The 16,855-nt window shown below is 40.0% G+C and overlaps 1 protein-coding gene across 1 annotated transcript in view; it reads right to left on the bottom strand.

The window, feature by feature from the left end:
• Window positions 1-16,855, bottom strand: part of ABCA3 (ATP binding cassette subfamily A member 3) — a 282,235-nt gene that overhangs the window by 148,459 nt on the left and 116,921 nt on the right. The window contains exon 12 of the mRNA XM_015571175.1: window positions 6,069-6,198. Within this exon, the coding sequence (XP_015426661.1) occupies window positions 6,069-6,198 (130 nt within the window). The remainder of the gene's footprint in view (window positions 1-6,068; window positions 6,199-16,855) is intronic.

The following is a 16,855-nucleotide window of genomic DNA, read 5'->3' as shown; positions in this document are numbered from 1 at the left end:
GATTTCCTAGGGTTTTATACACACACACACACACACACACACACACACACACACACACATCACCTCCACACACTCCCCTTTCATTCCCTCCCTCCCTCACACTCTCCCTCACTGCCGTCCTGCTGGCTGCCATCTTGGCTCCTCCTAGATTTTCTCTTCTTTATTCACTTTTGGGACATTGTATGTTCCTAGAAACTTACCATTTCTTCCATATTCTCTGTGGCACCCCTATTATATGTATGTTACTTCATTTCGTTTTTTCCCAAAGCTCCATTATGCTCTCCTCTTTCTATTTTTTTTCTGCAATTGTTGTTCAGATTGGGCTTGTTTTTCTGCCCTGTCTTCTAACTCACTAATATGGTTCTCTGCTTCTTCTAGTCTACTGTTGACACCCTCCACCACGTTATTTATTGTAGCCATATCATTCTTGATTTCCTCTTGATTATTTTTTTAACTTTAAATTTTTATTTTACAAAGGTCACATAATTGGATATTTCTCACTTCTTGAAGAGTCTGTCTAGAAGAAATGTTTGTCAACCTTGTTTATCTTTTCAAAGAACCAGATCGTGGTTTCATTTACCTTTTGTCTTGTCTTTTTAGACTCTATTTTGTTTATTTCTGCACTGATATTTATCATTTCTTCTACTCACTTTAGGTGTTGTTTGTTGTTATTCTTCTAGTTACTTTATGTGTAAGGTTAGATTGAGGTTTTTCTTGTTTCTTTCTATAATGCTATGAATTTTCCTCTTAAGACTGTTTTCCTGGTGTCCCAATGGTTTCGGCTTGTTGAATTTTCATTTTCATTTGTCTCAAGGTATGTTTTGATTTCTTCCTTGACATCACTGTTAACCCATTCATTGTTTAATAACATGTTATTTATTTATTTTTAAAATATATTCCTATTGATTTCAGAGAGTAAGGGAGAGAGATAGAGAGATGGAAACATCAATGATGAGAGGGAATCATTGATTGACTGCCTCCTACATGCCCCCAACTGGGGATTGAGCCTGCAACCCAGGCATGTGCCCTTGACTGGAATTGAATCGGGACCCTTCAGTCCACAGGCTGGTGCTGTATCCACTGAGCCAAACCAGCTAGAGCATAACATGTTATTTAACTTTCATGTCGTTTTCAGTTTTATTTTCTTGTGATTTCTACTTGTATGCCATTGTTGCTAAGGCAAATGCTTGAAATGATTTCAATCTTCTTAAATTTATTGAGACTTGATTTGTGTGCTATTATGTGGTCTATCCTAGATATAGTTTCATGCGTCTTAAAAAGAATGTATATTCTGCAGCTTGTTGGGTGAAATTCTCTGAAGATATCAATTAATTCAGTTATAGTATGTCATTTAAGACTGTTTCCCTGTGAATTTTCTGTCTGCAATATCTATCCATTCATTTAAATGGGGTGTTGAAATCTCCAACTATGATTGTACTACTGTTGATCTCTTCCATATGAAGAATCGCTTTATATATTTGGGTACGTAAGTATGTACAAGGGTTAAATTCTCTTCTTGGATTGATCCTTTGTTTTAAAGTCTATTTTGTCTGATATAAGTATTATTGCCTCAGCTTTTTATTATTTCCATTTGTGTGAAATAACTCCATACCTTTACTTTTAGCCTGTCTTTTATTCTGAGGCGAGTCTCTTGTAGACAGCATATATAAGATTCTTGTTTTCTTATACTTTCAGCTACGTATGCTTTGACTGGAGTATTTATCTTTAAAGTGGTTATTGCCATATTTTTCTTTCTAATTATGTTCCTTTTGTTTGTTTGTTTTCTTTTTTCTTCTTAAAGAAGTCTCTTTAAAATTTCTCACAATGCTTAGTTGGTGATAATGAAATCTTTTAGGTTTTGTTGTCTGAAAATCTTTTTATTTTTTCTTTAATTATAAATGATAGCTTTGTTGGCTAGATTAGTTTTGTTTTAAATCCTTGCTTTCCTTCACTTTGAATATTTTGTGTTAATCCCCCTGGCCTTAAATGTTTCTGTTGAGAAATCAGCTGATGGTCTTACTGGAGTTCCCTTGTAGATAACTAACTTTCTCTTTCTGTTTTTAAGATGCTCTTTGTCTTTAACTATCACCATTTTTATTATGATGTATCTTGTGGTCCTCTTTCAGTTCATATTGTTTGGAACTCTCTACACTTCCTTGACTTGTATGCCTTTTTCATTCATCAGGTTAGGGAAGTTCTCAGTCATTATTCAAATAGTTTCTCAATCAATTGCTCTCTTCTCCTTCTGGAACCCCTATTAGGTTGATATTGTTATACTACTCATTGTCCCAGGTATCCCTTAAACTATCCTCCTTTAAAAAATTCTGTTGTCTTTTTGCTGCTCTGATTGGGAGTTTCCTTCTACCTTCGAAATTGCTGTTTTGGTCCTCTGCTTAATCATCTGCTGTTGATTCCTTTCAGTGTATTCTTTATTTCAGATATTGTTTTATTTCTGACTAGTTCTTTTTTATGGTTTCTACATCCATTTTGTTTTGTTTTGTTAATCCTCACCTGAGGATATTTTTCCCATTGATTTTCAGAGAGAGTGGAAGGGAAGAGAGAGTGAGGGAGAAAGAGAGAGAGAGAGAGAGAAACATTGATGTGAGAGACACATTGACAGGTTGACTCCTGCATGCACCCTGACTGGGGACAGGAATAGAACCCACAACCCAGGTACATGCCCTTGACTGGGAATTGAACCACAACCCTTTGGTGTATGGGCTGACACTCTAACTAGGGCTCTGTGTCCTTTTTTTATGATTACTATCTCTTTGGTGAAATTCTAAGTTCTAAATTTCTTGAGGATCTTCATAGCCATTGCTTTGAACTCTGTATCAGCCATTGTTTACCTTCATGGTAAACAATTCTTTTTTCTGGGAATTCTCCAGTCCTTTCATTTGGGGTCATGTTTCTTTGTCTCCCTATTTTTGCTGCCTCTCTGTATTCATTTCTGTATATCAGGTAAATCTGCTATGTCTCCTAGTCTTGGCATGGTAGCCTTATGTAGCAGGTGTCTTGTGGAGCTCAGTATTAAAGTCTTCCTGATCACCTGAGATAGGTGCTCCAGGAATGTCCCTTGTGTGGGTCATGTGAGCTCTCCTGTTGTAGTTAAGTCTTGATTGCTTTTTGTACTTCTGTGAGGTGGGGCTGACCCTCAGGCAGGTTGACTATGAGCATCAACCCCAACCATGGTGAACAAGCTGCTGTGCCAGGGAAAACGCCATGAAGCAGAATTGGCCCTAGCAGGATCTGGTGCATGCTGAGATCTCCTTTTTGTGATGCTGTGGAGATACTTTGGTCATGCTCTATGTGGTCTGAAGCATACCATCAGGTGTATTGGTTCTGGGGTATGTTGGCCATGACTCTGATGCAGTTCAATATTAGGCACTTCCTGTGACTGGTCCTCAATTAGTAGTTGGGTACTATAACGTGATCCACAGTTTTTGGCTACCTCTGCAGTGCATGGCTATGCATGAGAGTCGCCAAGGCTCATTACTCCCAGCACCAATCTTGGGGGTGAGTCGGCAAAAAGCCCAAGACACCAGCCTACTAGTTCCTGTTAGGCTCCATCACTAAAGGAGCTTCTGGTGGCACATGAGTTGCATGAGGTAGTTTCTCAGTGAATCACCAGGTAGGGATGAATAGTGGTCACCAGACTGATACATATGTAAACTTGAAGCCTGAGGGGTCTGAGACTCAGTAAAAGTCACAGTTTACACTAAGGCTACTCACCAACTGCTGGGTATCCACAGAACTTTGTGGTGGGGCAGGGTCTCAGAGACTCATCTGGGTGAGGCCAGCAGAGTTCATCCGGCCCTAACAAACCAAGATTTGCCCATGTGGAGGGAGGGCTCTATACAAAAACAGTGGCACCAGTAGAGCGTGCAAAAGATAAATGGCCCCTTCTCTAGAGCCACACAACTCAGTCTGCTGCAATTTTGGTTGGACCTCCTTGAGAGTCTTCCATGAAAGTCTGCATCATGGGGTCAGGCTGGCAATAGCCATCAGACTTCTCTGAAGGGCATGAGCTTAGCAGGACATGGCCACCAGGAGTTGGGAGGGTGAGAGTAGAGGATCCCCGCCCAGAGAGGGCAACACTAGTCAGGTGTACGTGGGAGAGTGAATGGACCTCACCCCAGAGCCACACAATTCAGTCTCTAATACATCCTAAATCTGTCTAAACCTCCTCAAGAGGCCACTAGAAAAGTCTCCACTGTAGGGCATGAGCTTGGCAGGAAAACAGGGAATTGGAAAGGAGTGACTATTGCATTCTACCAGGCTAATGTCATATGGAGAGGAGTGCTTGACCAGCGAAAACAGTGTCTGTGGGTGGTGTGGGAGAGAGACTCAGAACAAAGACCCCGGTGGCTATCCATTCAGCTCTCTCCCTGGAGCCTCAACCCATTTTCTCTTTGCATGACTCTAGCCCATTCTGAGCCACTCTCCCACCACCAGAGCCCAGGGTGAATGGCTACAAATGATATTTAGTGCACTGGCCCTTTAAAAGGTTGCCCGGGTTGCTAGAACCGGTTTGGCTCAGTGGATAGAGCGTTGACCTGCGGACTCAAGGGTCCCGGGTTCGATTCCAGTCAAGGGCATGTACCTTGGTTGCGGGCATATCCTCAGTGGGGGGCGTGCAGGAGGCAGCTGATCGATGTTTCTCTCTCATCGATGTTTCTGGCTCTCTATCCCTTTCCTTTCCTCTCTGTAAAAAATCAATAAAATATATTCTTTTAAAAAAAAGATTGCCTGGGTTTCAAGCAGACTCCCCTCTCTCTCCCTGGAAATCAGAATCCTTGCTGATTTCCACAGCCAGATTTTAGGCATTATCCTCTTCCAGTTCTGGTGCTCTATGCTGAGGAGCTCTGCATAGGGTTGAGACCACACACTTTTAAGGGGTCACCTTTGCTGATAAGATATCCCTCCTGATTCTCAACAGCTACATGGGGATGCAGGGCCAGCTCTTTTCATAGCTCTGCCCTTCCTACCAGACTCAAAGTGGCTTCTTCTGTAAATCCTTGGTTATAAGACCAAGGATTCAGCTGATCATCAGTTAGATATTCAGGTTGATTGTTCTATAATTTAGTGTAATTCCAATTCAGACCTGTGAGGAGGTGAGTGTAATTTCCACCTGATCCACTTCCATCTTGATCCCTTACCTATGTTAATTTTTATTAATTCTTTATTTCCTGTTTTTCAGACTGTATAACCTCTATCAGTCTATCTTCAAGTTCACAGATTCTCTCTGACAATTCTAATCTACCAATGAGCTTCTTAATATATTTTTTCACTTTGGTTATTGTGTTTTTAAACTCCAGAATTTCCACTTGGTTTTTAAAAATAATTTCTAACCTGGCCAATGTTTCTTATTGGTTAGAGCACTGGCCTGTGAACAAAGGATCATGGGTTTGACTCCTGGTCAAGGGCACGTACTTGGGTTGTGGGTTTGCTCCTTGGCCCTGGTCAGAGTGCATGTAATATGCAACCAATCAATGTGTCTCTCTCACATTGATGTTTTTCTCTCTCTTCCCCTCCCTCCCTTCCATTCTCTCTCTCTCTCAATGAAAAAAAAAAAAAGCTCTAGTGGGGATTAACAAAAAAATAAAAATAATTTCAATTTTTCTATTATATTTTCTACTTAATGAGATTTTTTCATACTTTCCATTATTTCTTTAATTATTGTATCCTTTAGTTTTTTTAAATTTATCTTTATTGTTGAAAGTTTTACATATATCCCCTTTTTTACCCCATTGACCCATTCCACCCGACTCTTGCCCACCCCAGTCTTCACTGCACTAATGTCTATGTCCACATGTTATGCATATATGCATATAAGTTCTTTGTTTTTTTTAACACATTTATAATGGCTACTTTGATGTCTTTGCAAAATCTGACACCTGGTATCTCTCACAAGTCATTTACAACTTAAAAAGACAGAGTGTTACTAAACAATTTTATGTATCACTGAAATGACTAAACTGTTAACATGAAGTGAATTCATAAAAATTTGTAAGCTTAATCTACAGTGTCTATGTGAGGACACCCTCTGACCAGAGGTAAATACATACCTGAGAGAATAGATAGAGTAGTAGATTTTCCTGCCCCATTATGTCCTAGAAGAACAGTGATCTGTCCCTCATATACATTCAAAGATAAGTCTTTTACAACTAGTTTGGTAGTGTTGTGCACTCGGAATTCCTGTGAAGGAAAAACACCAAAATACTAATTTTATCTACATATATCACTTTGGAAGAACAAGCACTTATATATATGAATTATCTATAGAAAAAACAATACCACATAAGCTCATGAGGCAGAAAAATCAAGATGTGAGAAGTAAAAACTGTGAAAAGGGAAAAATGTGATAGCATAACAAAAGTTTCAGAATTTCACAATAAATCTATAAATACCCCTTGAGCAATCTCATCCATTCTTGTTTTGTTTCAATAATCATCTTGAAGTTGATAAGGCTATATTCTTTTTCAGTCAATGCCTTTGTCCTAATTTGAAAATATAGATAGGACAATTGAAAATATCGATAGGACATCTAAAATTTAGATGTTCTATAGGCATCTCAAAATTGAAAATATAGATAGGACATCTAAAACTTAGATGTCTATCAGCATCTCAAATTTCTTATGTGTAGACTTGCAGCACTTCTGCTTAAGATGCAAAAATATGGAAAGAGCATCATTCTCATTCTAGCAAGCAAGTACCTAGTAAGATACAAAATCATAACTTTACTTGAACCCCTCAGAGAGGTGAGTTTATCAGGCAACTAGCTTTAAATTTAAGGAAACATAGATGCCTTCAAGGAGACATGGTATATAAATATTTGCTTACCTAGAGCAGAAATAGTCACTATAAAAACTAGTGAGAAAATATTGGTTAAATTTTTAATTATAATTGAGTGAAGGCAGCTTAAGAAACAATATTTAATGGGAGAGTTGGTATTCAAGCACATTTCATTCAGACTTAAAGTATATATTCCTTCCAACACATGCCACTGATGGTGAATAAAGACAAACCATCTTGTGTAACAAAAAGAAGATGCTGTTCCTTTTTAACCCCAAATGGCAGTGGGTGTTTTCTATCTAGGTGTCCTCATTCTGCCGTGTCCCTAGGCTTGAACACCACTGTCGTGTAACTGCTTATTTGAAATCTCTACTTGGATGAATGTTTAAGTGTCTCTGTAGCTCTTAATTCCCCAAAGTTTCACTTGAAAACAAACTTACCAAACAAATTTCAAATTCTACCCCAGTGTCTCCAGTATCCACGAATTGCTCCACTAACCACCAATTTGCTCAAGCCACAGCTGACAGCCACTGTAATTCCTCCTTTTCCCTCAATCATACATCCAACTGAAGAGCAAGTTTTCTTCAGTTCTAACTCCAAAATATATTCTGAATCTGCATAATTTGTTTTCCACTACCACAAGCCTATCCCTGCTGCCTTCATTTACCTATGCTTCTATAAAAGCCTCCAATCTGTTTTCTTCCTTCCATTCATACTCCTCACAGCTGCCGATATGGTCTTTTCAAAATATAAATCAGATCATGTCCCTCTACTTCATAAATTCCTATAGTTATAATTATTGCCCAATGTTTAAAAAATAGAATCCAATTATTACCAAGTGTCTTATAATTTTCCAAGTATAGGTCTTTTACATCCTTTGTTAAATTACTGCTAGGTTGTTTTTTAAGCAACTGCAAATGTGATTGTTTTCTTAGTTTGCCTTTCTGATAGTTCATTATTGGTGTATAAAATGGAACTGAGCTCTGACCTGTTTGGCTCAGTGGATAGAGCGTCAGCCTGCGGATTGAAGGGTCCCAGGTTCGATTCCAGTCAAGGGCATGTACCTTGGTTGTGGGCACATCCCCAGTGGGGGGTGTGCAGGAGGCAGCTGATCAATGTTTCTCTCTCATCGATATTTCTAACTCTCTATCCCTCTCCCTTCCTCTCTGTAAAGTATCAATAAAGTATATTTTTTAAGAAAGAGATTAATATTTAAAAAAATAAAAATAAAAATAAAATGGAACTGATTTCTGGATATTTATATTATATCTTCCAACTTTCATTGAATTCATTTATCAGTTCTAGTAGTATTTTGGTGGAATCTTTAGGGTTCCCTTTATACAATATCATGTCATCTGCAAACAATCACAGTTTTAATTCTTCCTTTCCCAATGGATGCCTGTTTTTTTTCTCCTTCTTGTCTGATAGCTGTGGCTAGGACTTCCAGAACCATGTTGAATAATACTGCTGAAAGCAGACATTCCTGTCCTGTTCCTGACTCAAGGGAAATGTTTTTAGTTTTGCCCAATGAAAATGATGTTGACTGTGGGGTTTGTCACATATGACCTTTATCATGGTGAGATGTGCTCACTCTATTCCCACTTTATGAAAAAATTTTATTATAAATGGGTGCTGGATATTATAAAATGCTTTTTTGCATCTATTAATATGATTGTGTGATTTTATCCTATCATTTTGTTTATTATGCAGTATATCACAGTTATTGATTTGCAGATATTGTACCAATAATGCATCCCTGGAATAAATCCCACTTGATCACAATGTATGACCTTTTAAACGTATTGCTGGATTTGGTTTGCTAATATTGTGTTGAGGATTTCAGCATCTATGCTTGTGAGAGAGATTGGCCTATAATTTTTTTTCTTTATCGTGTCTTTCACTGGTTTTGGAATTAGAGCAGTGGTTCTCAACCTTCCTAATGCCACGACCCTTTAATACAGTTCTTCATGTTGTGGTGACCCCCAACCATAAAATTATTTTCATTGCTACTTCATAACTGTAATTTTGCTACTGTTATGAATTGTAATGTAAATATCTGATATGCAAGATGTATTTTCATTGTTACAAATTGAACATAAAGCATAGTGATTAATCACAAAGACAATATATGTGTTTTCCGATGGTCTTAGGCGACTCCTATGAAAGGGTCGTTCGACACCCAAAGGGGTTGCGACCCACAGGTTGAGAACCACTGAATTAGAGTAATGCTGCCCTCATAAAAACAGCTTGGGAGCCTTGCCTCCTCCTGAATTCTTTTGGAATAGTTTGAGAAGGACCTGTGTTAGTTACTCTTTGAATGTTTGGTAAAATTCAACAGTGAAGCCATCCAGCCCAGAACTTTTGTTTACTGGAGATTTTTTAAATTACAGCTTCAATTTAACTAGTTGTAATCTGTCTATTCAGATTCTCTGATTCTTCCTGATTCAGGTTTGGAAGATTGTATGTTTCTAGAATTTATTTATTCTGGATTGTCCAATGTTTTAGCATAGAGTTGTTCATAATATTTTCTTACAATCTTTAGTATCACTTTTATGTCAGTTGTTATATCTTTCTTCATTTCTGATTTTGAGTCCTCTCTCTTTTTCCTTGGAGTGTGATTAATGGTTTGTTGATCTTGTTTATCTTTTCCAAAGGAAGAGCTCTAGATTTCACTGATCTTTTGTATTATGTTTTTAGACTCTATTTTGTTTACCCCTGCTCTGATCTTTACTATTTCCTTCCTTCTACTCACTTTGGACTTTGTTTCTTGTTCTTTTTCCAGTTTCTTTAAGTGTAAAGTTATATTGTTCATTTGAGATATTTCTTGTTTCTTTCGGTAGGCTTGTAATGCTATGAATTTCCCGCTTAGGACTGCTTTTGTTGTGTCCCATAGATTTTGGCTGTTGTGTTCCCATCTTCATTTGTTGCAAGGTATCTTATTTCTTCCTTGATCTTATTGTTAACCCATTCATTGTTTAGTAACATGCTATTTAGCCTCCATGTCTTTGTGTATTTTTCAGTTTTTTCTCGTGATTGGTTTCTTGTTTCATACTATTATAGTCAGAGAATATGCCTGATGTGATTTCAATCTTCCTAAATTTATTGAAACTTGTTTTGTGTACTAACATTTGGTTTATCCTAAAAATATCTTCCATGTGCTCTTTAAAAGGATGTATATTCTGCTGCTTTGGGGTGAAATGCTCTGAAGATATCAATTAAATCAATCTGATATAATATGTCATTTAAGGTCACTGTTTTCTTATTGACTTTCTTTCTGGAAGTTCTATCCGTTTATGTCAATGGGTCTTAAAATACCCTACTATGACTGTATCACTGTCAATCTCCCTCTTTAGGTTCATCAAAATTTGCTTTTTATATTCTGGTATATAAATGTGTACAAAAGTTATGTTGGCTTTCTCCCTTTATCATTATGTAGTATCCTTCTTTGTTTCTTACTATAGCCTTTTAAAATCTATTTTGTCAGATGTAAGTATTGTTACCCCAGTTTTTCTCATTTCCATTTGCATGAAATATCTTCTTCCATCCCTTTACTTTTGTCTATATGTATCTTTAGTTCTGAGGTGGGTCATGGAGACAGTATGTATATGGGTCCTGTTTCTTATCTATTTAGCCACACTATGTCTTTTGATTTGAGCATTTAAGTTATTTACATTTAAGGTGAACTTTGATAGGTATATAATTATTGCCATTTTATTTTCTAAATTATATTTCTCTGTTTTGTTTCTTCTTCTTCTACTACTACTACTACTACTACTAATGTTAGTAAAGCAGGCCCTTGAACATTTCTCATAATACAAGTTTGTTGGTAACAAACTCCTTTAGATTTTTCTTGTTTGGGAAGCTTTTTTGTTTTGTTTTGTTAATCCTTATCTGAGAACTTTTTTTTTTCATTAATTTTTAGAGTGAGTGAAAGGGAGGGAGAGAGAAACATCAATGTGAGAGAGACACATCAATTAGTTGCCTCCTGAATGCACCCCAACAAGGGCTGGGGATCAAACCTGCAACCCAGGTATGTGCCCCCAACTGGGAATCAAACCTGCAAGCCTTTGGTGCATGGGCTGACTCTCTATCCACTGAGAACACTGGGCAGGGCATGGAAAGCTTTTTATTTCTCCTTCAATATTAAACGATTGCCATGGTGGGTAAAGTAGTCTTGGTTGTAGGTCCTTGCTTTTCATCACTTTGAATATTTTATGCCAATCCCTTCTGGCCTGCAAAGTTTCTGTTGATATTTCAGCTGACAGTGTTATGGGAGTTCCCATGTAGGTAACTAACTGTTTTTCTCTTCCTGCTTTTAAGAGTCCGTCTTTGTTTTTAACTTTTGGCATATTATGATGTGTCTTGGTTTGAGCCTCTTTTGGTTCATCTTGTATGGGATTTTCTGTGCTTCCTGGACTTGTGCGTCTTTTTCCATCACCAGGTTAGGGAAGTTTTTGGTTATTATTTCTTTAATCAAGTTCTTGATCTCTTACTCTCTGTCTTCTCCAGATATCACTATAGTGCAGATGTTGTTAAACTTCATATTGTCCCAAAGGTCCCTTAAACTATCCTCATTCTTTTTAATTATTTTTTATTTTTTCTGCTCTGATAAAAAGATTTTATTTCCTATCTTCTCTTCCAAATCACTGAGTAGATTATCTGCTTCATTGAACCTACTCTTTATTCCTTAAAGAGTATTCTTGGCATCATATATTGTATTCTTCATTTCTCTCTGGTCCTTTTTTATGTTTTCTATGTCCTTGTTCATGCTGTTGTAGTTGTCATTAAGTTCCTTGAGCATCCTTGTGACCATTATTATGGACTCTATATCTGATAAGCTGCTTGCCTCCATTTCACTTAGCTCTTTTTCTGGAGATTTTTCCTCTTCTTTCACTTTGGGTCCCCTTTAGCTGCCTCTTTGTGTGTGTTTCTATGTAGTAGGTAGATCTGCTATCACTCCCAGTCTTTGTGGGGTGGCCTTATGTAGTAGGTGTCATGTGGGACCTAGTCACACATTATCCTTGATCTCCTGAGCTGGGTGCACTAGGAATGTCCTTTGTGTGTGTTATGTGGGCCCTCCTTTTGTGATTGAGTCTTGCTTGTTATTGGCCCCTTTGTGCATGGGATTGACACTCATGCTGGCTGCCTATGAGGCTCAACCATGACTATAGCATGCAAACTGTTGTGCAGGTGCTGACCACACAAAGAAGAATTCAGCAGGTTTAGTGCCTGCTGAGATCTCCCTTTGAATATGCTTCTTGTGGAGTTGTTGGATCCTGCTCCAATGTTGTCTGAAGCTAGCCACTGGGTGTGTTGGTTCTGAGCCTCTTTGGAGGGCCTGCAGGGCAGGTTAATGTCAGGCAGGTGTGTGACTGGCCCTCAGCAACCTGTTTGGAGCTACAAGCAAGTCATAGTTTGTGGTGGCCTCTGCTGGGCCTGGGTGCATGTAGAAAGGACCAAGCTGCGCACCAAGTTTTTCCAGCATTGGGCCAGAGGCAGGTCAGCAAATGTTCCAAGGGTTCCCAAGGTCTGTCTCCACCTGCTTTTGCCTGCTGGCTACTTGTTAGGCCCAGTCACTGAAAAAGCCTCTGGTGGAGTCAGAAGGATCTCCTGTGAGGGGAAGGTGCTGGTCAGGCTTCAGGAAAGGTAATGGGTGTGGTTCCTGCCCCAGGGTCACATGAGTGTGTCTGTACAAATTTTGCCCTGAACCTAGCTGGGTGGAGTCACTAGAAGTTGGGTGAGTGGGGCCTCTGAAGCCCAGAGATTGGTTTAGCCAGAACCCAGGAAGGTGGTTCAGTCAGATCTTCCATGAGGGAAGGGTGAGAAGGGGGAGGTGCCAGTCAGGGTCACGGGTAAGTGGGGGAATGGCCCCTTCCCCAAAGCCACACAACTCAGGCACTGACACCCCCTGAGTCTGTCCAGACCTCTAACGCCCTGGCCATGCAGCTCACTCTTCAGCAGGGCCTGAATTCTGCAGGGTGGGATGAGAGGGTGTCCAGAAGGTGAGGCAATTGCTTTTCCCAAGACTGATGCCTCACAGAGAAGAGTGCTCCATCCAAGAAGGTTGGCGTCTGCTGTATGGTGGCTGTCACCTCAGCTCCCTCCCCACAGCCACAAACCCCAGACTCTCCTCAGGCAATTCTAGTCCAGTCCACCCTCCCTCTGCTGGAGCCCAGGATGAATAGCTGTGAACAAAATTTTGTGTGTTTGGCCATTTAAGAGGGTGCCTGTGTCTCCAGTGGTCTTCCAATGGTAGACAGAAACACTTCTACTTTTTCACAACTGAATATTATGTGGACGCTTCTTCCTGGTTCTGGTGCTCTGGGCTGGGGAGTCAGGATTATCGTTTAGGATCCACCTTCTCAGTGGGAACGTTCCTTCCGCTGAAATAACCCTCCAGAACCTCAGCTGCCACTCATGGGAGTGGGACCAGGCCTTTTCACATCTCCAACCTTCCTATCAGTCTTGGTATGGCTTCTTCCCTGGTTAAAAGTCTTCTCTTCAGCTAGTCTCCAGTTGGTTATTCAGGATGATTATTCTTTAACTAGAGGCCTGATGCACAAAATTCATGCAAGAGTAGGCCTTCCTTCCCCCAGCTGCCAGCACCAGCTTCCCTCTGGCACCCGGGACCCAGGCTTCCCTCGCAGCCCCGACTTTGTCCGGAAGGTTGTCCCGAAGGACGTCCAGAAGGATATCCAATCTAATTAGCATATTTCACTTTTATTATTATAGATTTAGTTATAATTCCAGTTTGATCCTGGGAAGTAAGTATAGCTTCCACCTACTCCACCACGATCTTGAAACCCTCTCATAATGGCCATTCTGGACACAGCATTACTTGGTGCCCCATGCTTCATCTCTACCAAGCCCAAAGGCATACCAGGAACTGTTTTTGAAAGATATAGTTCTCAGCTTCAATTGCAGATCAGCATTGTTATTCTCCCACTGAAGCTTGCCATGAAATCAGCATATCTTCTTCCATCATTACACCTCTAATACCAGGGTCTTCTGGGTTGTGATGCCCAAGCAGCAGGGCTGGTTTTGATACAGCTTGGACCTGCTACAGCCCCCATTCATGCTCTGGACTCCACTCAGAAGTGGCAGCTTTTCACATCATTTAGTATAGGGAAAGGCAGTATCCCTGTGTACACAATGGCCTACTAGGCATTATTCTTCCTTTTTCATGGTGAGAGATGTAAACTACACTAAGTCCTCCTTTACTCTGGAAAGAATAACTGGCAGGTCCCAGACAACTAAACTCCTAAAATATTACTGGTGTAGTGAGCCCCCTGAATCTTTATAAGCTTTATCTGTCCCCTCCTTAGAGTACATGTGTCTTACCAAGGCTTCCAACATACTTCCCATTTCTTGTTTATCTGGTCCAACTATCATATAGTGGACCAGAGTGACACTCTGCAAGATGAATGGAAAGTCCAGGTCTGTTCATATTATATTAGAACAGAGGGCCAAGGAATTTATAGCCCTGGACAAATACTTGAGTACTGTTGTTGCTCATTTCAAACGAATACAAAAGTCTATGATCCTCATTTCTGATGGTGATGGAAAAAAAGAAGGTGCCATATCAATGGCCCAGTATCATGTTTTTGGGCTGTGTCTATCTCCTACCATAGATGAAAAGCCCCCATCTGGCACAACAGCTGTAACTAGGTGCTATTTGCTTGAGTTTCTGGTATTTGTCATCCCCTAGGATCCACCTGGATAGATTTTTGCAAAAACTAAAGTGGTAAATTAAATGGAGGGAGATATATTGGGGTATTGTCACTCATGCCACTCTAATCTCTGCCACTGCCCCCAGAATGGGATATTGCTTTTGATTTTCAAAGGATTCCACTTGATTTTCCCCAGTAAGACAGCTCTTCCTGAGGCCAAGGGGTCAATACATGGGTTAATATAACTACCAAGTATGTCATTTCTAATTACATTTGACTGCTGGGGTCCAACCCCAGCAGGTCCAGGGGTCCCCAAAGGTGTGGACGGAGTCGACGAAGAAGGAACGGTACAGAGACAGCGTTCAGTTGATCAGCAGCCTTGCCAGGATCTCTAGCCACAATCTCCAGCCAAGTTCTGTGTCCATGTTCTCTTGCTAGGTTCTCCAGCCAGGTTGTCCAGGTTCTCCAGCCAGGTTCTGTAGCCATGTTCTCTCGCTAGGTTCTCCAGCCAGGTTCGGTTTACGTTCTCCAGCCAGGTTCGGTCGCAGATTATGTAGCTTAAGCATGATTGTTTGTAGTTAAAGAGATTAATTACCCGCATGGCACTTAGTGAAGGGGTTTTATTCCCTCCCTAACTTCAGGGGGAAATCTCTACCTGGGGAAACAACCTTTCTCGGAGAGGTGACCTTGGTTAAAACACATAGTGCCAAGAAGGTGAACAAATATATTAAGAACAGTATGCCATATATGCCAGGTCCCTTGAAACAGCAAGGATGGACCGGCTCCCGGCAAATACTGTGAAAATGCCCACTAAGTGGGTCTATAGTCCCAGTGTACCCACTATATGCCAGACAAGGGCCAGAATTCCATTAATTACCCAGCCTGCATATCCCCTGCTCTAATAAGTGGTCCATGATGATATGGTTACTCAAATGGTTGACATCCCTTTGCAAAAGGTGTGTAGTCATTATCAAGTACATTTGCAATGATGTTGCTGAGTGTTTTCCTTAGCAATCCAGCTCTTCCTTCAGTCAATGGGTGTCGTCAGCTCTGAACACTGGAAACGGTGAAAGAGACCATTAATTTGCACTGGGCACCTGTCCTCAACTCTTGATGATCTACTTCTCTTGCTTCTAGTTGTATGGCTTGAGCAATACCCTCATTGGCTATCCATCTAACTTGCCTCAAGAAAACTGAGATTTTTTAACAATCATTTGTGGATCAGGTGTCCCAGACTGGCACTCCATACTTGCCACTTATTAAAAACAATTGTTCTTCCCCATGCTACCACCTGGCTTTGATTATTGTTTTTAAATATATATTTTATTGATTTTTTACAAAGAGGAAGGGAGAGGGATAGAGAGCTAGAAACATTGATGAGAGAGAAACATCGATCAGCTGTCTACTGCACACTCCCCACTGGGAGTGCATGCAGTCTACTGCACACTCCCCACTGGGAGCTGTCTACTGCACACTCCCCACTGGGAGCGCAACCAAAGTACATGCCCTGACCAGAATCGAACCTGGGACCCTTCAGTTTGCAGGCCGACGCTCTATCCACTGAGCCAAACCAGTCAGGGTGATGTATCCTATTCTTTTTCCACATGGTGAAAAAGGCTGGGAAACAGATATTGCCTTAAGACTCAGAGACAACAGTGTAATTGACAATAATACTAGATTAAATGTAAGGACGCAAGTCACACAAATGCAATATTGTGGATTTCATCTCTCCATCTGGGACACGTTCAATCCTATTTTAAATGCAGGACACTCAACAGCATATTGTCGATTCATATTCAAAAATGGAAGCCAATCAGGTAAATTTCATTAAAGCAACCAATCTAAGTTGAGAGTTGGAAAATATAGTGGTTTGATGGATTATCTCACATCTAGATCTGAAAATGACAATGTGCCGATTGGTAAAATAATAATACTTCCATCATCTTTTAATGGTAGTTCCTGAAATATGCAGCAGTGATATCAGGATGCTATGGCAATTGTAACTAAGTATGGCAAGCCCTATTTATTTGTAACTATGACGTGCAACCCCAAATGGGCAGATATTATAAATAATTTAAAACGCTGGCAAAAAAAGTGAAAACAGATCTGACTTGGTAGCCAGGGTTTTTAATATTAAGCTGAATGCTCTTTTAAATGATATCTGTAAATTCAATTTATTTGGCAAGAAGGTGCAATCATTATGCTACTGAGAAATCTTAATAGTAAATGGGGTCTTTTAATGATACCAGATTTATTATCACAAGATTACAACCTAACATTATCAAGGCTGAAGTATTAATAGGATCTGCAAAGGAGAGGTTGTTCTGATTCCAAGAATTGATTTGTCCCTATCTGACACTGGCCTCCCATTTAAATTAATTCGAAGACAG

The sequence above is a fragment of the Myotis davidii genome, unplaced genomic scaffold (assembly GCF_000327345.1).
Source record: "Myotis davidii unplaced genomic scaffold, ASM32734v1 scaffold970, whole genome shotgun sequence".
In the NCBI taxonomy this organism is placed as follows: domain Eukaryota; kingdom Metazoa; phylum Chordata; class Mammalia; order Chiroptera; family Vespertilionidae; genus Myotis; species Myotis davidii.
The sequence above is the reverse complement of the archived record's forward strand: the minus strand, read 5'-3'. Positions and strand labels throughout refer to the sequence as shown.